At 41.7% G+C, this 26,416-nt stretch overlaps 2 protein-coding genes across 4 annotated transcripts in view; both read right to left on the bottom strand.

Moving 5' to 3' along the window:
- The window catches only part of LOC115177302 (DNA repair protein XRCC1-like), a 34,034-nt gene extending 17,278 nt beyond the window's left edge, over positions 1-16,756 (bottom strand). For 2 of the 3 annotated variants that reach the window (XM_029737953.1, XM_029737960.1), the window contains exons 1-5: positions 16,384-16,756; positions 15,912-16,004; positions 13,006-13,113; positions 12,661-12,819; positions 9,106-9,183 (exon numbers count right to left, since the gene is read on the bottom strand). In XM_029737953.1, the coding sequence (XP_029593813.1) occupies positions 9,106-9,183; positions 12,661-12,819; positions 13,006-13,113; positions 15,912-16,004; positions 16,384-16,434 (489 nt within the window). In that variant the 5' untranslated portion in view covers positions 16,435-16,756. The remainder of the gene's footprint in view (positions 1-9,105; positions 9,184-12,660; positions 12,820-13,005; positions 13,114-15,911; positions 16,005-16,383) is intronic. The other variant, XM_029737969.1, reaches the window with a different exon arrangement.
- A 642-nt stretch (positions 16,757-17,398) lies between these two features.
- On the bottom strand, positions 17,399-26,055 carry LOC115177295 (sialic acid-binding Ig-like lectin 5). The gene is made up of 9 exons (XM_029737944.1): positions 26,003-26,055; positions 24,746-25,144; positions 23,636-23,947; positions 23,167-23,430; positions 22,612-22,884; positions 21,993-22,092; positions 21,535-21,700; positions 21,321-21,390; positions 17,399-17,630 (listed from the first exon to the last, which is right to left on the bottom strand). The coding sequence occupies exons 1-9, from the start codon at positions 26,043-26,045 to the stop codon at positions 17,446-17,448; spliced, it is 1,812 nt and encodes a 603-aa protein (XP_029593804.1). The 5' UTR covers positions 26,046-26,055; the 3' UTR covers positions 17,399-17,445.
- Between the last annotated feature and the right edge of the window lie 361 nt (positions 26,056-26,416).

The raw sequence follows: 26,416 nt of genomic DNA, 5'->3' as shown, positions 1-26,416 counted from the left end.
TTGTGAGAGAGTCTGATCAGTCAGTTAGGAAAGCACAGGACAGTGCACAAAAACATCATTTTTGATGGTATAAATTCCAGTTCACTCAAATCAAAGAAAGTTTAGCAAAAAAGTTGTCTACTCTCTAGATGAGTCCACAGTCTAGCCCATCTGTTGTGTGGATCCAGCTATATGCCTAAATCCCAAATGAATGGGAAAGACAAGCACCATGTAATAAAGAAATAAAACAGTGCCCATTAATTTGCGGATGAAGCATATTACTGGATCTGCGCAACAGACACTAGACTGGGCTAGACTATGCCATATGGACAATGCATTCAGTCTAATCTAATCAGACCTCAACCTTAAATAGGCCTTAATCTAAAATTGAATTTTTGAATTGTATTCCTCAATCTATACACAATACCTCAAAATGACAAAGTGAAAAACAGATTTTTGTAATTTTTTGCAAACTTATTAAAAATAAAAAACAAATACCCTATTTACATAAGTATTCAGACCCTTTCTAAATACTTGAAACTGAGTTCAGGTGCATCCTGTTTCCATTGTGATCATCCTTGAGATTTTTCTACAACTTGCAGTCCAACTGCGGTAAATTCAATTGATTGGACATGATTTGGTAAGGCACACACCTAGTCTATATAGGTGTGCATGTCAGAGCAAAAACCAAACCATGACGTCAAAGGAATTGCCCGTAGAGCTCCGAGACAGGATTGTGTTTGCAGCATTAAAGGTCCCCAAGAACACAGTGGCCTCCATCATTCTTAAACTAGATTAGTTTGGAACCACCAGATTATTCCTGGGCTGGCTGCAGGGCCAAACTGATCATTCAGGGGAGAAGGGCCTTGGTCAGGGAGGTGACCAAGAACCCGATGTTCACTCTGACCGAGCTCCAGATTTCCTCTGTGGAGATGGGAGAACCTTCCAGATGGACAACCATCTCTGCAGCACTACACCAATCAGGCCTTTATGGTAGAGCGTCCAGACGGAAGCCACTCCTCAGTAAAAGGCCCAACAGCCTGCTTGGAGTTCGATTTAAAAAAGAGACACCTAAAGGACTCACAGAACATGAGAAACAAGATTCTCTAGTCTGATGAAACCAAGATTGAACTCTTTGGCCTGAATGCCAAGCGTCACATCTGGAGGAAGCCTGGCACCAGTGAAGCATGGTGGTGGCAGCATCATGCTGTGGGGATGGTTTTCAGCAGCAGGGACTGGGAGGCTAGTCAGGATCGAGGGAAAGACGAACAGAGCAAATTTCAGAGTGCCTTGATGAAAACCTGCTCCAGAGCGCTCAGGACCTCAGACTTTGGCAAAGATTCACCTTCCAACAGGACAACAACTCTAAGCACTGTCACAACGTGGTCCTTTGAGGTGTATATCATGCCCCCCCACCACAAGTTTTATGACTTTACGACAGGACATAAATTCCTGGCAGAGACCCTCTCCCCCTGGTCATGCAGAAAGAGAAGGGAAATAAACCTGTGTTACAAATAGCTACTCGTTGTTCAACTCCTATTGCCCAAAATTGGAGGAACAAACAATATTTACATTTTTGAGAAAGTGGGAATGGTCAGTGGGTATTTAAAGAACAATCCAGTCTAAATTGTTTTATTTTGTGACATCAGGAAGGATGGTAGCACAGAATAACGGTAGCTTTGGAAATGTACATTTCTCAGTTATTAGTTTTCTACCTCAATGTTGTGTAAAATATATGATTGAATATGAAACTGTGTGTGAGAAGACGTAATGTCATGTTGGCCTTCGAAACAAGATACTTGTTTAGTTATAAAGTTAACTAGTCAGTGGCCACACCCCCGTGAGCCCAGACATTACATCAGGCGTCATAGAATCGCCCATTTTTCCACAGAGCATAAAACCCACTTCATACAAAATATACAGTTGAAGTCGGAGGTTTACATACACCTTTGCCAAATATATTTAAACTCAGTTTTTCACAATTCCTCACATTTAATCCTAGTACAAAGTTAGGATCACCACTTTATTTTAAGAATGTGAAATGTCAGAATAATAGTAGAGAGAATGATTTATTTCAGCTTTTATTTCTTTCATCACATTCCCAGTGGGTCACAAGTTTACATACACTCAATTAGTATTTGGTAGCGTTGCCTTTAAATTGTTTAACTTGGGTCAAACGTTTCGGGTAGCCTTCCACAAGCTTCCCACAATAAGTTGGGTGAATTTTGGCCCATTCCTCCTGACGGAGCTGGTGTAACTGAGTCAGGTTTGTAGGCTTCCCTGCTCGCACACACCTTTTCAGTTCTGCCCATAAATGTTCTATTGGATTGAGGTCAGGGCTTTGTGATGGCCACTCCAATACCTTGACTTCGTTGTCCTTAAGCCATTTTGGAAGAATAATTGGGGTCATTGTCCATTTGGAAGACCCAGTTGCGACCAAGCTTTAACTTCCTGACTGATGTCTTGAGATGTTGCTTCAAAATATCCACATCATTTTCCACCCTCATCATGCCATCTATTTTGTGAAGTGCACCAGTCCCTCCTGCAGCAAAGCACCCCCACAACATGATGCTGCCACCCCTGTGCTTCACGGTTGGGATGGTGTTCTCCGGATTGCAAGCCTCCCCCTTTTTCCTCCAAACATAACGATGGTCATTATGGCCAAACAGTTCTATTTTTGTTTCATCAGACCAGAGGACATTTCTCCAAAAAGTACAATCTCTGTCCCCACGTGCAGTTGCAAACCATAGTCTGGCTTTTTTATGACGGTTTTGGAGCAGTGGCTTCTTCCTTGCTGAGCGGCCTTTCAGGTTATGTCGATATAGGACTTGTTTTACTGTGGATATAGATACTTTTGTACCAGTTTCCTCCAGCATCTTCACAAGGTCCTTTGATTTGCACTTTTTGCAACTAGTCTGCAACTAGAAATTATGTAACCTAGAAAGAGTATACCGACAACCGCCGAAGCATCTATTCTATGAGAACATTTCCGAATGGTACTCAGAAGTATCCATTTTAACCACCAACAACCATGAAAGACATTGTGACTTCTGGGAAAGTTAACCAGAGACTATGATGAACTCGACAGGACAATCGAGTGTTTTCAACAAAAGACAACAACGACATACAAGCGTAAATATGTACATTGCCATTTCTTTCAGAATGAGTGGACGTTCATGTGCAAAGTATTAACATGTCCATGAGTACAATTATCCACTATGTGTAGTGAATCCATTTTGTCTTTCCCGCTCTCTCAGTCTCCACCCATTTCCTTTGTCTACCAAGCAGTCATATCGGCTTCGTCCGCTAGGGACTTTTTCTTTGTCTCATGTAGTAACCCAAATATCTACTGTTTGTTTGTTATGTAATTCTGTGTGATTATTTAGTTAGTAAATAAATAATTAAGCTGAATAATTAAGCTGAATTTAGAGATAAATGGGAGGCTATTCTCAACAAGTGTTCTTTTGACCTAATGCTACTTCTAATAGAATAATCTAAAAAGGACAGACAAGTAGTCCAAACAGAAATTGAAGTAGTAAAAAAGAAAATCACAGAACACAGTGACAATTCCAACAAAGCACAATGTGATGAGATCTTGAAAGAGAAAGTAGACACATTCACTCTGACATTGAAGCAAGACAAGCTAAGAAAATTTAGAAGAGATGAAGTAGACTATAGAGATGGCAAGGTCTTTGCCTGGAGAAAACCAATGCGCAAGAATTCAGAATCACATCTGCAGAGGAGGAAGCCTAGATCTGTCTCTTTCAACCTTACAAGCAGTGACGATGAGGATCACCCCAGACACTCAGAGGCCAGCTCCTCCCAAGATTTTTTAGATCAGGAAGAGGAGACACGCAGGTACCTCAACAGGAGAGGGAGAGGACGCACCAGAGGCCAACACGGAGGGGGAGGAAGAAATCAAGACTATCCAACCACATGGAGCAAGACCAGAACAAGGCTGTGATCAACATTTCTGGAGAACCTCTTTCTGATGATTGCGTAAGGGTATTGTCTAAAGGACTGTCCTTTGCCCCCACATACTCAACTAATGAATTTAATACAAAGATTGACCTATTTCGCTTCTACAGGAATCTACATCTGAAGGCCTGGTATAAGCAAAACATCTCTCCAACTACAGACGCCAGTGTCTCAGGTCAGGCAGTTTCTGTTCCCTCAAAAACACCTTTTAAGCCCAAGTCCACCTTTTGTCCCATCGTCCAGAATGCCACACTAAAAATATTTGCCAAGAAGGTGAATTTTGATGTGGAGAATTTGTTTAAGGGTAAAATTGATTCCAACCAAACACGACATAACCTTTCTAAGACTGAGAGGGATGCAGTGGAATCATTGTCCAAAAATGAACGGGTTGTGGTTAAAAAAGCAGACAAAAGGTGGCGCTACAGTAGTGTGGAGTAAATATGTGACAGAAGCCTACCGTCAATTAGACAATGATGAATTCTACCAATCTCTTTATTCAACCCTACAGAGGACCTAAAAACTGAATTGAAAGGGATCCTCACAGAAGCTAAGGAGAATGGCTACATTTCAGACAATGAGTTCAAATTTCTTTTCAATGGCAGTCCACGTATGGCTTCTTTTTACCTTCTTCCAAAAGTCCACAAAAATCTTGAAAATCCCCCAGGCAGGCCAGTCATTAGTGGTTATGAAAGTCTGACAGAACACATCTCTAAGTACATTGATTACTTTATTAAGCCTTTTCTGACATCACTCCCAGCCTATCTTCAAGATACCACAGATGTGTTGAACAAAATTAAGGAATTGATTAATATAGGTACAGCTTCCTTTTTAGTCACCATGGATGTGGAGTCTCTATACACCACCATTGAACATGAACAAGGTTTGGCAGCTATGCACCATTTCTTGAGCACCCGACCTGAAACTGAGATGCCTCCTACAGAATTTGTCGTCTCACTGACTGAATGGACTCTTAATCATAACATTTATATCTTTCAGGACCGTATTTTTAAACAGGTCAAAGGATGTGCCATGGGAGCTTGCTACAGCCCTTCCTACGCTGGTTTGTACTTGGGTAAATGGGAAAATGACTTATTTTTGTATTCTTCTAATAACCATTTCTTTGACGGGATTATATGGTGGGGACGCTATATTGATGATGTTTGCCTTTTTTGGTCCGGCTCAGAAGATGAACTTATTTCCTTCCACCAATACCTTAACAGCATTAACCCTAACATCAAACTAACTATGGAGTACAGCAAGGATAACGTTCATTTTTTGGACCTCGACATCAGTAAAAATGACAAGGTTGTTTGCACACATCAATCTTTAGGAAGCCTACAGATGGGAATACCATTCTGAGGGCAGACAGCTTTCACCCCAAAAGGCTAAAAGAGAATATTCCATATGGCCAATTCCAAAGAGTCCGCAGAATTTGCGATCAGGAAACAGACTATAGTGTCAAATCTGCTGAATTGGAGAATCGATTCTTGAATCGGGGCTACAGCGTTCAGGTCCTGAAAGATGCAGGTATGAGGGCTGGATTACTTGACAGAGAGAACTTGTTGCGAAGGGGAGTGCCTCGTGATGCATCAGAGAGTGTATTTTGTTACAAAATACAGCACTGAAGCAGAGAACATTAAAATAATCATTCAAAATAATTGGGGAATCATCCAAAGTGATACGCTACTACGCCAAGTCTTTCCTGAGCCACCAGTCATAAGCGTTAAGAGATGTCCTACCCTAAAGGACAAATTAGTCCACAGTTATCTTCCGGGTGACTCAAAAAACTTGGCTTGGTCACAAACCCAAGGGCTCTTTTAAATGTAACCAGTGCAACCATTGCAGAAATATTGCACAGAAAAAATATTTTGTTGATACAGCTTCCAAAATGGAGTATTACATCAAGCATTTCATTAACTGCAAAACCACTCATGTCATCTATAGATTGGAATGTCCACAGTACAAGGTGTTCTACATTGGACGGACAAAGAGACGCCTTCAAGACCGCCTAGCGGAACACAAGTATGCCATACGGGTAGGCAATGACGACTACCCCATGGCAAGGCACTACACGTCCTTACACCATGGCAACCCTGCCTCCCTACAAGCTATGGCCGGCCTCTATTAGAAAAGGGGACCGTCTTAAACAGTTAAACCAAAGGGAAAGTTTTTGGATTTACAAACTACAGGCCACTAAATACCCGGGTTTAAATGAAGATATGGATTTCTCACCCTTCCTGTAGGGTTGTGATGGGTCCATTTGTTGTCATCTAGTGGACATTTTGCTCAATTGCCCTCAGCTATGTTTAGACTCTTGTTGTTCATGTTTTGCTGTGTTCTAGTGTACAATGGAATATATTGCTTTCTTATTCTTGACACTTCTCCCAGCCATATTTAAGGTTAGAACTACCTTTCGAAGTGTTCTGATACTTCGAGCTTGGAGTTGTATTTTTATGATAACATAGCTACAGTATTCCACTTTAAAGTGTGTATAGTATTGCTTACTAGGTGTGTCCAATCAATCTTGTAACCACTCCCTCTTCAAATTAGGGCTAATTGGAAAAGCTGTTAAAAAGAGAACATTGTATTATTTCTTTGTACTCTCTGACGAAGGCCATGCAGCCGAAACGCGTCAGATTTTTAAAAACATTGTTTCTATTGAACATGCCATACTAATAAAGGCATTTTAATCTATTATATGAAGAGTGCCTTGGTCCTCCTTTCTTTTTAAATAATTAAGCCAATTTGTATATCGCCGATTCATGATTTAGGCTAGGGTTTGTGCAGATATCCAAAGGTTTGCGACGTTCAGTAATGAGAACTGATGAGGTAATAATAACAATTCATTAATAAGCGACTGTTTTGATATGAAAATATCTAAAGAGTTATATTCGGGAAATTGGCACTCTATAAACAACATTTTTCTGTGGTACCCCAACTTCCTAGTTAATCAAAGTTTACATGATTAGTTTAATCACGTAATAACATCTACACAGAGAATTGATTTGATAAATAACAGTCTTCACATTTAATGATAGTCCAGACACGACAGCACACAGCCAAGACAACGCAGGAGTGGCTTCAGGACAAGTCTCTGAATGTCCTTGAGAGGCCCAGCCAGAGCGCGGACTTGAACCCGATCGAACATCTCTGGAGAGACCTGAAAATAGCTGTGCAGTGACGCTCTCCATCCAACCTGACAGAGCTTGAGAGGATCTGCAGAGAACAATGGGAGAAACTCCCCAAATACAGGTGTGCCAAACTTGCAGCGTCATACCCAAGAAGACTCGAGTTTGTAATAGCTGTCAAAGGTGCTTCAAAGTACTAAGTAAAGGGTTTGAATACTTATGTAAATGTGATATTTCAGTTTTTGTATTTTTATACATTTGCTAAAATGTCTGTTTTCGCTTTGTCATTATGGAGTATCGTGTGTAGATTGATGAGGGGAAAAAAACTATTTAATACATTTTAGAATAAGGCTGTAACAAAATGTGGAAAAGTCAAGAGGTCTGAATACGTTCCAAATGCAGTGTATATGTAAAAGGTCAGAAAACGTATAATTCAACTCGAGTTGAACTCTGCAATCATTTGGGCTTTATAATATTCACTCAGCCAAAAAAAGAAATGTCCTCTCACTGTCAACTGCGTTTATTTTCAGCAAACTTAACATGTGTAAATAGTTGTATGAACATAACAAGATTCAACAGACATTAACTGGGGGGGGGGGGGGGGGGGGGGGTCAAAATCAAAAGTAAGAGTCACTATCTGGTGTGGCCACCAGCTGCATTAAGTACTGCAGTGCATTTCCTACTCATGGACTGCACCAGATTTGCCAGTTCTTGCTGTGAGATGTTACCCCACTTCCACCAAGACACCTGCAAGCTCCTGGACATTTCTGTGGGAGAACGGCCCTAGCCCTCACCCTCCGATCCAACAGGTCCCAGACGTGCTCAATGGGATTGAGATCCGGGCTCTTCGCTGGCCATGGCAGAACACTGACATTCCTGTCTTGCAGGAAATCACGCACAGAACGAACAGTATGGCTGGTGGCATTGTCATGCTGGAGGGTCATGTCAGGATGAGCCTGCAGGAAGGGTACCATATGAGGGAGGAGGATGTCTTCTCTGTAACGCACAGTGTTGAGATTGCCTGCAATGACAACAAGCTCCGTCCGATGATGCTGTGACACACCGCCCCAGACCATGACGGACACTCCACCTCCAAATCGATCCCGCTCCAGAGTACCAACCCCGGTGTAACGCTCATTCCTTCGACGATAAACGTGAATCCGACCATCACCCCTGGTGAGATAAAACCGCGACTCGTCAGTGAAGAGCACTTTTTGCCAGTCCTGTCTGGTCCAGCGACGGTGGGTTTGTGCACATAGGCAACGTTATTGCCGGTGATGTCTGGTGAGGACCTGCCTTACAACAGGCCTACAAGCCCTCAGTCCAGCCTCTCTCAACCTATTGCGGACAGTCTGAGCACTGATAGATGGATTGTGCGTTCCTGATATAACTCGGGCAGTTGTTGTTGCCATCCTGTACCTGTCCTGCTGGTGTGATGTTCGGATGTACCGATCCTGTGCAGGTGTTGTTACACGTGGTCTGCCACTGTGAGGACGATCAGCTGTCTGTCCGATCTCCCTGTAGCGCTGTCTTAGGTGTCTCACAGTACAGACATTGCAATTTATTGCCCTGGCCACATCTGCAGTCCTCATGCCTCCTTGCAACATGCCTAAGGCACGTTCACGCAGATGAGCAGGGACCCTGGGCATCTTTCTTTTGGTGTTTTTCAGAGTCAGTAGAAAGGCCTCTTTAGTGTCCTAAGTTTTCATAACTGTGACCTTAATTGCCTACTGTCTGTATGCTGTTAATGTCTTAACGACCGTTCCACAGGTGCATGTTCATTAATTGTTTATGGTTCATTGAACAAGCATGGGAAACAGTGTTTAAACCCTTTACAATGAAGATCCATGAAGTTATTTGGATTTTTACAAATTATCTTTGAAAGACAGGGTCCTGAAAAAGGGACGTTTCTTTTTTTGCTGAGTTTAGTTATATACTGAATGAGTCTATTGAGTCTTAGTCTCAGTGGGGAGTGGGTTATGTAGAAGAAGGTTAAAGATGGCGGCTGAGCTTCTCTTACCGGTGTTGTTGTGGTTGGTGGATCACTTTTGTCTGGTGGTGAATGGAACTTCACGAAGGCCACTCCGTATGCTATGCTCTGAGGGTGGAAAATGCCATTTGTTGTCATGTCGTTCCAACCTGAACCATTTTCATAAGTGTATACAATAGGAACTGTACTGAGACTAGGGCTGTGACAGTCACTGAATAACTGTGTAGCTGACGGTTATGGATGAAGATTGTCATCCACATTCATTTTAGGATTTATAAAATGTTTTATTAACTTCATTTTCATGCAGATACACTTTACCTAATAGCGGGAGTGTTCACTAATGATTCTAAGCAAATATTTTGCTAACGGTGTCTACTAAATGTTCTACATCTCCTCTTTCCAACTGTCCTTTGATGTTTGAGCAGCTAATCCCTAGATGCGTGGGGGTGTAGGGCGCTATAGGCTATGGCACTTCAGTAAAAAAGCTTTGATGTGTGGACTTTCTTTTATACAATGCACATTTTCATTGCTTGCTAGTAAATAAATTAATTGTTATAAAAAATAAAAAAAGTTGGATGTGTCTGACCATTAATTATTCAACAAAGGTCGACAAGGTTGTTCTGGCTCCGAGGCCTATAATGCACTAATGTGTCAAATGGACAATGCGCCAATCCTCTCCAACCTGGCATGGTATAACTTGATACGTAATCCTTCCTTAATTTATAGACTAATCAACGCTGATCAGGCCCGTTCCTGGCCGATATGCTGCCCTAGGCGAGACTAAAAAAATTGCTGCCCCCCCTACCCCCCCCAAAGTAGAATAGTAACCTGGGCTATATATACACACAGTGTCGTCCGCAATGCACTTTTATGAATACCCATGTGGTAGCCTACCATTTTTAAAACAAGCAATTTACCATCAATCCCTGTCATTGTTACATTAATTTCTGTTAATGCATGTACTAATCACAGAAATTTACCGTTCTCATTCTCGGAGTAGAAACGTTTGCGGAGATCACAACTTGCTACACTTGTGAGAAATACATTTTGGTTTATTTCATACCATCATATACACACTCCATCTGAGAAATGAGCATGCGGCTGGTTTCTCTGTCCTGTTAATGTGGACGGAGCACGTATGCCTGAGCACTGATAGAAATACACTACATGACCAAAAGTATGTGGACACCTTTTCATTGAACATCTTATTCCAAAATCATGGGCATTAATATGGAGTCGGCCCCCCTTTGCTGCTATAACAGCCTCCACTCTTCTGGGAAGGCTTTTCACTAGATGTTGGACATTTTCTGCGGGGACTTGTTCCATTCAGCCACAAGAGCATTAGTGAGGTCGGGCGATTAGACCTGGCTCGCAGTGGGCGTTCCAATTCATCCCAAAGGTGTTCGATGGGGTTGAGGTCAGGGCTCTGTGCAGGCCAGTTAAGTTATTCCACATAAATGTCAACAAACCATTTCTGTATGGACCTCACTTTGTGCACAGTGGCATTGTCATACTGAAATAGGAAAGGGCCTGATCCAAACTGTTGCAACAAAGTTGGAAGCACAGAATCGTCTAGAATGTCGTATGCTGTAGCATTAAGATTTCCCTTCACTGGAACTAAAAGGGCCTATCCCGAACATGAAAAATAGCCCCAGACCATTATTCCTCCTCCACCAAGCTTTACAGTTGGCACTATGCATTGGGGCAGGTAGCGTTCACCTGGCATCCGCCAAACCCAGATTCGTCTGTCGGACTGCCGGATGGTGAAGCTTGATTCATCACTCCAGAGAACGCGTTTCCCCTGCCCTAGAGTTCAATGGCGGCGAGCTTTACACCACTCCAGCCGACGCTTGGCATTACACATGGTGATCTTCGGCTTGTGTGCGGCTGCTCGGCCATGGAAACCCATTTCATGAAGCTCCTGACAAACAGTTATTGTGCTGACATTGCTTCCAGAGGTAGTTTGGAACTCTCTAGTGAGTGTGTCAGCACTCGGTGGTCCTGTTCTGTGAGCTTGTGTGGCCTACCACTTCGCGGCTGAGCCGTTGCTGCTCCTAGACGTTTTCACTTCACAATAACAGCACTTACAGTTGACCAGGGCAGCTCTAGCAGGGCAGACATTTTACGAACTGACTTGTTGGAAAGGTGGCATCCTATGGCGGTGCCACGTTGAAAGTCACTGAGCTCTTCAGTAAGGCCATTCTTCTACCAATGTTTGTCTATGGAGATTGCATGCCTATGTGCACGATTTCATACATCTGTCAGCAACAGGTGTGGCTGAAATAGCTGAATCCTCTAATTTTAAGGGGTGTTCACATACTTTTGCATATGTCGTGTATATGTCCTGCTTCTTGTAAATGTCAAATGTAGTAAAGTGCCCAGCTGGGCTTCTCGGTAATTTTTTCTTCACCTCCCACAGTAGGAAGTCAACAAAGTATTTTTTTATATTTCATATATATAAAATGAACACAATAACTGTTAGCAAAGGTGTCAGCTAGAGATGACGTGTAGGAGCTTGCAGGGATTGGTAATTTCACATAATGTCAACTTTGAAATTAGAGAGTAAATAGAGCTGAATATATTGATAAAAGTCCAAGAGAGATTTACATGGTTATCAAAACGTCACGCCAGGGTAAGCCTACACGAAGCACAGCTATTATTTTAAGTGTTTATAAAAAACGCAATGGGAAAAATGAATGGTGCCAAAACGATTGGAACAATTTCCCGGTTTGACCCCAAGTTTTTATGGGTATTATGGACACCACTGTGGGGCTCTATAGGGCTATATGACCATTCAGAATGTTTCCTAAAGCAGCCTGTCTGGACTCCATCTCTTTAATAAAAATCAAACACTCCTGTCATGATGTAATCTTGTAAAGGCCTATTTTCAGTAGCTTAGGCTACATTATTTCTCTCATTACAGCGTAATCTCTTTGAAAAACAAATGCCAATGCCATCGAATGACAGCAGCACGGATTGTGACGTTATGCGACTATTTTGGGGGAAAGTGGTAGAAAACCCACCAGACTTCATTTCAATGATTTTGTGTTGAAATAGGATCTGTATAGAATTTCTTTATATGCAAGAAAAACCAACAGAAAAGGACATACGTCTTTATTTTGACTCCATTAATAAGTAATAACCTGAATAATAATAATGAAATGCCATGATAATAATTAAGTGTAATGGCTTTTTTCAAATAGGTTTTATTAAGAAGCAAACCCCCCCATTAATAAGTAATAACCTGAATAATAATAATGAAATGCCATGATAATAATTAAGTGTAATGGCTTTTTTCAAATAGGTTTTATTAAGAAGCAACCCCCCCCCCCCCCCCCATTATGTCAGTGACCTTGGCCTGGCCAATTACCGTAACCTCAAATTCCAAGTCACTGAATGTAAGAGATGCCAAAGGAAAACAAAAGTGGACGTTTCTTATTGGACAAGTGTAGTTAGTCCCACCCTGTTTCCATCCGTTTGCTGCCTAATGAATACGACCCTGGTTTACATTGATTTAGGTGGCATCACATACACACACAATGCTCTCTGTCCACTAATGTTCTCACTTAGTGCTGTGCAGCTCACCTTGTTGTACGGCTGGCTACACACAATCTTCACGCGGTCCCACTTCTCCTGGGCGTGTGCCTTCACAAGCTGGTTAGGGCCAAAGAAGCGCACGCGGTTGATGTTGGTGCCGTTACGGCTCTCCATGGGGGACATGAAGGAGGACGTGAGCAGCAAAACCTGGGAGAGACAGTGAGAAGTTCTCTTAGGAATTAAGCAGCACACTATACCTGATGGTTGTAAAGCCACAACTATGCATTGTCCATAATAAGAGGCAGAGACTAGTACCTTCACTCAGTGCATTCAGTGTGGTAGATATCAGCAAGGTATACAGGTACTACAATATACAGTAAGGGGGTGGCATACCTCATAGTCCTGGTCTTTGACAGAGGTTGAGTGTCCCACCAGAACCTCGATAAAAGCAGACCCTTCATTTCCTATGTCTATGCTGTACACCTGCTCTTCTTTCTCAAACTGAAACGATGGGGAAAGAGCATGGGTTATTTAGGACAAACTAGGAAAAAACAAACAGGGCAATGCAGTGTTATAATACATACAGTGCCTTCAGAAAAGTATTCATACCCCGACTTATTCCATATTTTATTGTGTTACAGCCTGAATTCAAAATGGATTACATAGATGTATTTTCACATCCAACTACACACAATAACCCATAATGACAAAGTGAAAACATGTTTTTAGAAATGTTTGCAAATGTATTGAAAATTAAATACAGAAATATCTCATTTACATAAGTATTCACAGCCCTGAGACAATACTTTGTAGAAGCACCTTTGGCAGTGATTACAGCTGTCTTTCTGGGTAAGTCTCTAAGAGCTTTCCACACCTGGATTGTGCAAAAAAAAAAAAAAAAAAAAAAATAATAATAATAATAATATATATATACTTTTTTTTTGCACAATCCAGGTGTGGAAAGCTCTTAGAGACTTACCCAGAAAGACTCACAGCTGTAATCACTGCCAAAGGTTGTTGATCATTGCTAGACAACTATTTTTCAGGTCTTGCCATAGATTAGCAAGTAGATTTAAGTCCAAACTGTAACTCGGCCACTCAGGAACATTCACTGTCTTCTTGGTAAGCAACTCCAGTGTAGATTTGGCCTTGTGTTTTAGGTTATTGTCCTGCTGAAAAGTGAATTCATTTCCCTGTGTCTGGTGGAAAGCAAACTGAACCTGCTTGGATTTTTTGTGTGCTTAGCTCCATTCCGTTTCTTTTTTATAAACCCTTCATGACCATACATTATAGATTTCATAAGGCCTTTAGTTATGGCCTAGTTTTCCCCCCAACATTGTGGTTTGAAAAACCTGGCTATATCAGATCTGCAAGTCAGAATATGCTGGGTTGTGAAGTAATTTGTCATTCCTATTGGAATGAAGCTTTAGGGAGTAGGGATGTGACAATTGGAAATGTTTTCTTGTCAGTTAACAGAAATTTTTTATCGGTTTCCATTAAAACTATAAGAAACACTCCTCCAATTCCAAGTGAATTCACAATGTAGATGTCTACATCGCACTTCCGGCAGAGAGAAAGTTGTATCGCTACTGCTGCTCTTGCCTTTCACGTGTCGCGTGTAGCTTGTTTTTGTCGTCCAATCACAAGTCATCAAACCGGCACTAGGCTAAAGTCAGAGCTAGAACCTCCATGTGGCAAATTATTAGCCACTGGGCTCCCGAGTGGCGCAGCGGTCTAAGGCACTGCATCTCAGTGCTTGAGGCGTCTCTACAGACACCCTGGTTTGAATCCAGGCTGTATCACAACCGGACGTGATTGGGAGTCCCATTGGGTGGCGCACAATTGGCCCAGCGTTGTCCGGGTTTGGCCGGTGTAGGCTGTAATTGTAAATAAGAATTTGTTCTTAACTGACTTGCCAAATTAAGAGTAAAATTATATATATATATATATATCTATGGAAGATGGAATTAAAATGACAGAACAAGAAGTTAAATGAGAAGGACAAGCTACAACACCAAGAGCCAACAGGTAGGCTGCTACATAATAATCTGAATGGAGTTGTTACTGTAAGATTGAGAAGGGGAGAAAGTGTATAGTTAAAGTTATATAGTTTCAATTAGCCTAGCTAACATTTGCTAGCTAGCTGGCTTAACGAGCTTCTCTTGGTTTGATGCAGTCAATACAGGTACAGTGTAATCCAGGGCTCTCCAAAACTGTTCCTGGAGAGCTACTGTCCTGTAGGTTTTCGCTCCAACTATAATCTAGAGCACCTGATTATAATAATTATCTGGTTGATAAACCAAATCAGGTTACGGTAGATACAACTGGGGTTGGAGCGAAAACCTACAGGAGGGTAGTTCTCCAACTGGGGTTAAAGAGCCCTGAAGTAATCAGATGAGATGATAAATAACTAGCAATAAGTAGTCTACCAGCACAAGTTGACTTGGTCACTATCTCTCTCCCCCCTCTCCTTGTCAACTCACATTTGAGCTGCTGCTCTGCTTTTTCCCCTCCTACTATCTTTACAGCATTGGTTAGGGGCTCAGAAGTAAGCATTTCACTGTAAGGTCTACACCTGTTGTATTCGGCGCATGCGACTAATAAAATTTGATTTGATTTTTGTTGCGTTAGGTATTTATTCAACTTTTATTTTCCCTTTAAGATGATGACGATCGGGACCTGTTAGTGGTAGCTATTCAGTTAGGGAGTTTTTCTTAAGGTTGAAAATCCCAATTACTTTTAAAAATGTTAACGTTTACTTACACCCCTAGTAGGGAATATATTCAACAATTGATTATCTACAATCTGCGTTCAGAATAAATGCTATGGTGAAGAACTCATCAAACAAGACTACCTAAAACATCTAAACTGGAACAACCATCTATCTCAGTATGGGTGCAATAAGTCCAACCACTTACAGATTGGAATATTATAGGAAAACGCACGTTATTTGTCTTAGATCAATTAATTAATGTGCATGCAGAAACATACAGTCTATATTAAAACAAACTATTCAAAAAAATCAACCTGCAACAAAGCATGCTGGGAAATATGATGGGCCACTCCAAAGTATTTTTCATTCAGAGAATTAACAGAAATTAACTCAGTCGAGTAACGACACGCGTGTAAATCCCACTGGTGTTAACCTCACTAGAGTCAACACTAAGGTATAACACTCACAACACTTTTGACCTCAAAATCGAGAATTTAACACCCACAAATTTGCTGTATGAATTGGAGTCAGTGAATTGTTACACAATCCCATGAAAACACAGAGCAGAGGAGAAGTAGCCTATTACCTGTATAATGACGGAGGTTTGTTTCTCCCCTGGCCTTGCTGCTTTCCATTTTCTGTATGTGTCTGAGCTCAGCAGGTTGTCAGCCTTGTGAGTCTGCAAGGAAACAACAAGAATAGCTAGGACCCCATGATCTGCAATTACCATCTGGTGTTATCACTGGAAATGGGTGTTACTGTTTACATTCAAGAAAATACATTTTTTGACAACAAGAAATGACTGGGAAGTGTACTGTAGCTAGCTACTTCGAATGGTGCATGCAAATACTGTTCAGTACTGTCACAATGATTATGTTCTGGTGGGCTGAAAAAAAGCCATGTGCAGACTGTACTTATATACAGTAGAGAGCTAGACAGTCGACATCTCTCAATCAGACAGCAAGCAAATTTAGCTAGCTAACACTTTAGGAAGCTAGCAAGCGGGCTTACGAATACTGTATTAGCTAATTCGTCTAGATAGTAGTTGGACAACTTACATTGTCTTCGGTGCTGCAAGACACTACGTGCTTGAGTTTTATCTCCGGCATTTTGCGCCAGTCACTTGACTTGTCAAAAAAGTGATGCGCTTTATTTGTGTTTTTTCAGTTAATCAAAAGCTCTACGCTTGCTAGCTAGTTAGCAATTTCCTGGGTAGCAAACAACGGAACACGTTTATAGAAAGCAAAACACCTCTAAATGCTTAATAGAAGTACCCTGTTTGACATTTCTGTGTTTTATGCATTGTATTTGACTTCCCTGTGAATTTTATTCTAATGTAAAGGCGGACAAAAACAGCCGAAACGTATTTGGAGGTTGAATCGTGCCCCCTTAATTTCACGCCAAAATCCCTCTCAATTCATAATCTCTGACGTAACTTCCGGTTGATATTTTATTTAGCCAATCAAAACAGTTGACGCTTCTTCTTATTCTTCTTCGTGTGGTTTTACGGTCGACTAGACGCTTTGTTGCGTATTTCTGCCTTTAACAGTTCGAAAGGAGCATTGCACATTGTTCACAAAAAAGGGAAATGGGGAGAAAAGGAAATTGCACCACCATCTAACCCTATATATACAATATGTACCACTATCCCCACAAACCCCACCACCCCTTCCCACTACTTTGGCCCTAACAGATCCTACGCTAGGCTGTCGGCCTGGGTACCTGGAACCTTCTGCCTAAAATATCTGACCCCCAAAAACTTCTCTGTGGTTGTTTCAGAACCCACTACGGTGTTTCGGGTGCCAAGTTTATGGTCATGTTGCAACAGTATGTAGGAGGGGGATTCTGTTGTATGAAAAGTGTGCAGAAAGGCATGGGACAAAGGAGTGTGTCGTTTCGGTGGGAAAAGTGAAGTGTTTCAATTGTGGGGGTGGCCATGTTGCTAGGCATCAGAAATGTCCTGTGCGGTTGAGACAGGTTGAAGTTTCCAGGGTGCAATTAGTGCAGAAAGTGTCATATGCTCTTACTGGATTATGTATGATAGTGTATATTGCAACCAGTATGGGGGTATACTCTGCCACTTACTGGATTGTATTTCATGTTGGTGGTAAAACAAAATATTAAAAAGAGAGAGGGTATAAATTCTTATCAACATTAAAAGCACAGAAAAAAGCTTTATTTTGTAACATGAATATAGAACCAGAACATACAAATAGCAGAATATGAAATTGCTTTTTAGTGTAGTGAAGAATGGCTTTTGCTTTAGTAACCATCAATCCTCTTGAGTACAGGGTCAGGATGGGAGCTGAAGAGAGGAACATATGCAAAACACATACAAAAGTGATTGTTTTATAAGAGAGGTGTGTCTAACACCTTTATCATCATCACATCATACAATCATGTTCATCCCATCTAGAATATCATTATACAGAAATGTACTGCATGAAATAAGTGAATATCATGTGTGGACCATTATCTTCATCAGCCACAAAGTACAGTGACTTGCGAAAGTTTTCACCGCCTTGGCATTTTTCCTATTTTGTTGCCTTACAACCTGGAATTAAAATAGATTTTTGGGGGGGATTGTATCATTTGATTTACACAACATGCCTACCACTTTGAAGATCCAATTTTATTTACTGTGAAACAAACAAGAAATAAGACAAAAAAAACAGAAAACTTCTGCGTTTATAACTGTTCACCCCCCCAAAGTCAATACTTTGTAGAGCCACCGTTTGCAGTAATTACAGCTGCAAGTCTCTTGGGGTATGTCTCTATATGCTTGGCACATCTAGCCACTGAGATTTTTGCCCATTCTTCAAGGCAAAACAGCTCCAGCTCCTTCAAGTTGGATGAGTTCAGCTGGTGTACAGCAATCTTTAAGTCATATCACAGATCCTCAATTGGATTGAGGTCTGGGCTATGACTAGGCCATTCCAATACATTTAAATGTTTCCCCCTAAACCACTCGAGTGTTGCTTTAGCAGTATGCTTAGGGTCATTGTCCTGCTGAAAGGTGAACCTCCGACCCAGTCTCAAATCTCTGGAAGACTGAAACAGGTTTCCCTCAAGAATTTCCCTATATTTAGCACCATCCATCATTCCTTCGATTCTGAGCAGTTTCCCAGTCCCTGCCGATGAAAAACATTGAAGAGGCGACTCCGGGATGCCGGCCTTCTAGGCAGAGCTGCAAAGAAAAAGCCATACCTCAGACTGGTCAATAAAAAGAAAAGATTAAGTTGGGTAAAAGAACACAGACACTGAATAGAGGAACATCCCGGAGTCGCCTCTTCACTGTTGACATTGAGACTGGTGTTTTGCAGTTACTATTTAATGAAGCTGCCAGTTGAGGACTTGTGAGGCGTCTGTTTCTCAAACTAGACACTCTAATGTACTTGTCCTCTTGCTCAGCCAGTTTGTGCTGTTCTGTGAAGGGAGTAGTACACAGCGTTGTACAAGATCTTCAGTTTCTTGGCAATTCTTCGCATGGAAAGCCTTCATTTCTCAGAACAAGAATAGACTGACGAGTTTCAGAAGAAAGTCTTTGTTTCTGGCCATTTTGAGCCTGTAACCCACAAATTCTGATGCTCCAGAACCTCAACTAGTCTAAAGAAGGACAGTTTTATTGCTTCTTTAAACAAAACAACAGCTTTCAGCCATGCTAACATAATTGCGAAAGGCTTTTCTAATGATCAATTAGCCTTTTAAAATGATAAACTTAGATAAGCTAACACAACGTGCCATTGGAACACAGGAGTGATGGTTGCTGATAATGGGCCTCTGCACGCCTATATAGATATTCCATGAACAATCTGCCATTTCCAGCAACAATAGCCATTTACAACATTAACAATGTCTACACTGTATTTCTGATCAATTTTATGTTATTTCAATGGACAAAAATTTTGCTTTTCTTTCAAAAACAAGGACATTTCTAAGTGACACCAAACTTTTGACCGGTAGTGTATATATATATATACAGCTGAAGTTGGAAGTTTATATACACTTAGGTTGGAGTCATTAAAACTTGTTTTTCAACCACTCCACAAATTCCTTGTTAACAAACAATAGTTTTGGCAAGTTGGTTAGGACATCTACTTTGTGCATGACGCAAGTCATTTTTCCAACAATTGTTTAAAGACAGATTATTTCACTTATAATTCACCGTGTCACAATTCCAGTGGGTCAGAAGTTTACAAACACTAAGTTGACTGTGCCTTCAAACAGCTTGGAAAATTCCAGAAAATTATGTCATGGCTTTAGAAGCTTCTGATAGGCTAATTGACATCATTTGAGTCAAATGCAGGTGTACCTGTGGATGTATTTCAATGCCTACCTTCAAACTCAGTGCCTCTATGCTTGACATCATGGGAAAATCAAAAGAAATCAGCCAAGACCTCAGCAAACAAATTGTATTTTCCACAACTCTGGTTCATCCTTGAGAGCAATTTCCAAATGCCTGAAGGTACCACGTTCATCTGTACAAACAATAGTACGCAAGTATAAACATCATGGGACCACACAGCCATCATGCTCAGGAAGGAGACGCGTTCTGAACGTACTTTGGTGCGAAAAGTGCAAATCAATCCCAGAACAACAGCAAAGGACCTTGTGAAGATGCTGGAAGAAACGGGTACAAAAGTATCTATATCCACAGTAAAACGAGTCCTACATCGACATAACCTGAAAGGCCGCTCAGCAAGGAAGAAGACACTGCTCCAAAATTGCCATAAAAAAGCCAGACTATGGTTTGCAACTGCACGTGGGGGCAAAGATCATAATTTTTGGAGAAATGTCCTCTGGTCTGATGAAACAAAAATAGAACTGTTTGGCCATAATAACCATCGTTATGTTAGGAGGAAAAAGGGGGAGGCTTGCAAGCCGAAGAACACCATCCCAACCGTGAAGCACAGGGGTGGCAGCATCATGTTGTGGGGGTGCTTTGCTGCAGGAGGGACTGGTGCACTTCACAAAATAGATGGCATCATGTGGAAAGGAAATTATGTGGCTATATTGAAGCAACATCTCAAGACACCAGTCAGGAAGTTAAAGCTTGGTCGCAAATGGGTCTTCCAAATGGACAATGACCCCAAGCATGCTTCCAATGTTGTGACAAGTCAACGTATTGGAGAGGCCATCACAAAGCCCTAACCTCAATCCAATAGAAAATTTGTGGGCAGAACTGAAAAGGTGTGTGCGAGCAAGGAGGCATACAAACCTGACTCAGATACACCAGCTCTGTCAGGAGGAATGGGCCAAAATTCACCCAACTTATTGTGGGAAGCTTGTGGAAGGCTACCCGAAACGTTTGACCCAAGTTAAACAATTTAAAGGCAATGCTACCAAATACTAATTGAGTGTATGTAAACTTGTGACCCACTGGGAATGTGATGAAAGAAATAAAAGCTGAAATAAATCATTCTCTCTGCTATTATTCTGACATTTCACATTCTTAAAATAAAGTGGTGATCCTAACTGACCTAAGATTTTTACTAGTATTAAAAGTCAGGAATATTGAAAAACTGAGTTTAAATGTTTTTGGCAAAGGTGTATGTAAACTTCTGACTTCAACTGTATATATAATTTTAAAGGAGAGAAGGATAATCTTAATGTGCCACTTAACCCATTTGGTATACTTTTGCATAACTACTTGGTACAGTATGTATAATCATGCAAAATGATATCAAATGGATATGATATCATTGTGCAATTATCTTCATCAGTCAAGCAGTACGTTCATGCTTGTATTGTTATACACTGCAAGAGCTCTCTTCCACTCCATGACATAGCTCTGGTCCAAGCCGTTAGTGCTAACGATCTGGACCAGAGCTATCCATGACATACCTCACTGAGAGATGAACTCAGATGATCTCTAGGTAGATAGCTGTTTCAGTATTATTGTCATTGGAGGCAGGGCTTTGTCTGTCTCTTGTTCCTCTGTCCACCGTTCCCCCTTGACTCTCTCCTCCTCTTCTCTCCCATCCTCGTCTCTCACCTCTTCTTCTCTCTCCCCCTCTCCTCTCTCCACCTCGTCTCTCCCCACCTCGCCTCCCCATCGGATGTGTCTGAGATACGACATGATGTGGTTAATCAGCCATTCAATTGTATATTTATGTTTCAATGGATAATAAAGCTATTGTATTGCATTGTATTGTAACATACCCATTTACAAGCAAAATTATATTTTTGGTACAGAACAGTAAGTGTACCTGTTTGGTCCGGACGAAAAGAGGGGTGCAGTTCTGGTAAACCAGCTGGTAACTGCCATTGTTGTAGGTGTTGGTGACCTCAGTGCAGTTGATGTAGAGGGGCATCCGATCCTGGTAGATCCCCATGTCCCCAGGATACACCGGAGGTCTGCAGGTCAGCACACGTCTTTAAGGAATGAAGTTCAAGACAAGAGTTTGGATTAGAGAGGACATGATCATGAAACATCTACTTTTAAGATGTAATATTTCTCCTCTTGGAACGGTTTTACATGTGAATGAATAGTTCCTCTTTCAGAATTCTATTCAATGTTATCCTAAATGAAACAACGTATGTTTGATGTACTGGTATGTCATTTGGTTATTCCAAGTTTGTAAGACATCTGAAGTAACTGAGGAACAATGGTGGCAGACGTTAGAGAAGTCAGAGACAAGCAACTCTCCGAAAATATGTTTCTTACTTTCCGGGCCTCTTTCGACAGCAGAACAGGAGGAGTAGAGAGAGGAGGAAGGTGGCCAAAGAGATGCATACTGCAGGTATCACTTTCCACAGCAGAGAACCTGTCAGTCAACAACAAAAACACAGCTATGTAAACTAAAGATACCACTTTTTTGCTCTTCAACCTTCAGCAAACAGATTATCTTCTTATCTTATATTATACTGTATTATTATATTATATTATTGGAACAGGTTAACCAACCAGTGACATTGCAGGAATCATTCATACATTTGTAACGATAATCTGAAAGAATAAGCCTTAGCGACCTTGAACGATTCATGCTTAGTATTTCACCCTCATATTTTACTCACAGTACAGATGCTTCCTACAATACACCTTCCTACAATAATGCTTCCTACAATAATGTGTGTGCATCTCAATTGTGTTTCCCTGTTTCCACATGTCCTCGCCTTCTTCTCAAAATACATTGGAGGACAAGGTCAGAGGATCCTTTCCTCTGACCTTCTCCTCCAATGCGTTTTGAGAAGGAAGCGAGGAGAGAGGACGTGAGGAGTAAAGGAAATACATTTAAGATGCACCCATGTATTTCTCTTGTGTGGTGTGGTGCCCCGATGCTTACCATCCTTTGCTTGAAGCAGTGTGTGGGAGTCGTTGCCCAGTGCATTGATGGCGAAGCAGACTACACTCAGTGGAGTGTCCATGTGGCCCTTCAGCGTGGCTGTTAGTGTACCGTTCTCTGAGCCTACTGATGTGTTGTAACTGTATGGTGGAACACTACCGTTGACACTCCAGGTTACCGCAGGCCGGGGGTTGGAGTCTACAGAACAGCGACACAGAGCCTCCAACCTCTCCACAACACAGTAGGAGGAGAGATGGAGGATGACAGGCTTGTCTGGGGGATAGAAGAAGGGAGAGCGAGAGAGAGAGAGCAAGAGAAAGAGAGAGAGCATCATGGAAGGATCAGGGACGTTAGAGTACCTGGGATCTACTGTAAGGGGTCTGCCCTTGCAGGTTGTGACACCGTATTTCAAGAACAACGTAGTGTCTCAATTCAAAATATTGTTCTTGTATCACAATGTAAAGTGTACAACTGTACAAACAGCACCCGCTAAATCCATACGAAGGAATTGGAAGCAAAATAATCGATCAAACATTGAGTGTATAGAATTCTTACATTGAATGTTTAAGGAAGTCGATTTGGACTCTGCCCGTCCAATTAGGTTCTGGGCTGTGCAGCGGACCCTCATGTCTCGGGTCACATTATACACCCGGACCGTAAATGTGCGCTGGTGAAGGTCTACAGTTAGTCCATGTTGGGTGTATGACCACCTGTACTCTGTCACAGGCGGGTCAGCTTTACAGGAGCAGGCCAGTAACACGTTCAACCCCTCCTGGACAGTCAAGGTATGGACCTGGACTGTGACATCTTTGGGAGGGACTAGAGGAGAGATGCAATAGCAATCAAGGCCAGTATTCATAAAGCATCTCTGAGTTGGAGTCCTGATCTAGGATCAGCTCCCCCAGCCTATAAAATCTTTTTAATTAAGTAAAATCTGATCCTAGATCAGCACTCTGAAACACTATGAATATGGGCCCTAACTTAGCATTGCAAACAATCATACATTTATATAGAAAGTACTTACATGTCACATGGAGCTCCTTTACTGTGTATACTCTTCTTCCTCCTGGATATACTGCCTCACACCTCATTCTGGGTTTGATGCGGTACGATGCGATAAAGGTGAGAGAGGTCTGTAGCGTAGGCCCCTGGCCCTGGGGCCGGAGTACATGCGGCTCCCCGTACTCGCTGCTGTTCTCCTGAGCTCCTCTCTCCCACCGCCACTGGAGGGTGGGGGCCTGGGAGGGACAGGAGTAACTGATGCTGCAGTTTAGTGACACCATCTGTCCTTCTGTCGCTGCCCACACACCGCTGATCACTGGGAGCTCTGGGGACTCTGTCAGTGAGGGGGACAAAGAGAGATAAGAACTGACTTGATGAACATAGTCTAAATGGTGATAAAGTAAATGTTTAGTCCATTAGCATTAGGGATAATTCAACTCAGGTTGTGTAAAAATTGGTAGATTGGTGTATTAACATGAGCCATATAAAATAACCCTCTTATTACGTATTAAACATGTTAACAACGAAAAGGATAGCAGTTACTTTATCTCTATATAATAACAGATGAGAGGCAGAGATTCTGTTAAATAATAATAGATACACTGAGTGTAGAAAATATTAAGAACATCTGCTCTTTCCGTGACATACGCTGACCAGGCGAATCCAGGTGAAAGCTATGATCCCATGTTGATGTTACCTGTTAAATCCACTTCAATCAGTGTAGATGAAGGGGAGGATGCCTTGAGACATGGATTGTGTATGTGTGCCATTTAGAGGGTGAATGGGCAAAACAAAAGTTAAGGGCCTTTGAACGGGGTATCGTAGTTTGTGTGAAGAACTGCAACGCTGCTGGGTTTTTCAAGCTCAACAGTTTCCCACAGTTTTCCATGTGTATAAAGAATGGTCCACCACCCAAACGACATCCAGCCAACTTGACACAACTGTGGGAAGCATTGGAGTCAACACGGGCCAGCATCCCTGTGGAACGCTTTTGACACCTTGTTGAGTCCATGCCCAGACGAATTGAGGCTGTTCTGAAGGCAAAAGGGGGATGCAACTCAATATTAGGATGGTGTTCCTAATATTTGGTATACTCAATGTATGTAATTCTGTGCAATGAGATCCCACTCACCTGACACAACGATATTGACGCTACTCGCCTTCCCCCAGTCTTTCTGTCCATGGCCCTTCAGCGCCAGCTGATAGACATTGGAGTCAGCCAGGTGGACCCTGTCAATCATTACAGAGCAGTCTCCATCGTCCGTGTTTCCCCATAGGGATGTCCGGCCCTGGAACGCCTTGCTGACCGTGGATATGTCATCCGAACTGAAAGCTGTACTCCGCAGGAGGAAGATGTGACTAGTCCTGTAGCGCAGCCTCACGCCCACCACCTTCCCCTGCCTGCCCAGGATGGAGTGAGAGGCTGGAGGAGTGAAGGAGCAGGGGATGACCACGCAGGAACCTGCCAAGGCAGGGACATGGTTTGGGACAGAGGGCACTGGGGACACAGCATAGGTGTCCTTCCAGAAGCCTGTTGGGATGAAGTAGCAGAGAAACATGAGCTATACCAAAAGTTAAAGCCCTGTAGTGCAACAATATGACTTGGCAACAACGTGACTTTTGTCTGGTAGATGTGAAGAAGATACTGTACAAGTAAAAATAGTAGCACCACACTATAACAGAACAGAAGTAACAAATAGCATCCTACAGACAACTACTCCTAGCTAAAATTAAATCTTAAAGTTATGCTATGGAGGAAGAACATTGTGTTCACAGTAGAATCAATTATCAATGAACAATGAAATGAAATAGAATTGTACAAAATTTAAATAATTACTCTCTGTCCAGCTGTTTGTTGCCAGGTAGTCTGGCACAATGTGACATGATGGGACATTTCACAATAGAGTTAAATTAAGAAAAGGGGAAGGGGCATGCTTCATTTTGCTTTGCTTCCTACTGTACGAACGTGGTCTCTGTGCTTTAATTACTTATTTTGTCACCCTTTATATTGTTGAATACACAATTGCATCAGTGACTGGATAGAATTGTACAGAAGTAATTTTCCCTCTTTTTATAATAGTCCTGGGCCTCAATGCATGGGCCAAACTGCTCTGCAGCTCATTTTCGTCACATCTAAAAAATATATATATTTGTCAATATATCCCTTACTTTACGTTAAAATGCCACAATATAAAACTGGATCACTGGTCAAATCTCCATGTTGCATCATATGTAATGTTACGTCAATGTAAGCAAGTGACCAACTTACAGTTAGTTGAGGAGTTGTTAAGATAAAAAATGTGACTACCCCTATTATCCTAGTGATAAGGCTCTTCACATTTTAAAACATGGCAGTTAGTATTTAAATATAACATCATAAGCAACTCACCAAAGATCACAGTACACAGCAGGAGCATTCTGTCCAGACACATGACTAGAAGCATGCTCAACAGACACAACAGAGGGAAGGATGGTGTGATGGAAGAAGAGGCGAGGAGGAAGTTGTTTTGGTTTCATAATGTCACGGTGACATGAACTTATTTTAAAACCCCTAACAATATCCCCAATAGTTGAAAATACTATATAGTTAAGCTAACACATTTCAAATAAAGTACAGTGAGGGAAAAAAGTATTTGATCCCCTGCTGATTTTGTACGTTTGCCCACTGACAAATAAATGATCAGTCTATAATTTTAATGGTAGGTTTATTTGAACAGTGAGAGACAGAATAACAACAAAAAAATCCAGAAAAACGCATGTCAAAAATGTTATAAATTGATTTGCATTTTAATGAGGGAAATAA

This window comes from Salmo trutta, chromosome 3 (assembly GCF_901001165.1).
Source record: "Salmo trutta chromosome 3, fSalTru1.1, whole genome shotgun sequence".
NCBI classification, from domain to species: Eukaryota; Metazoa; Chordata; class Actinopteri; order Salmoniformes; family Salmonidae; genus Salmo; species Salmo trutta.
The sequence above is the reverse complement of the archived record's forward strand: the minus strand, read 5'-3'. Positions and strand labels throughout refer to the sequence as shown.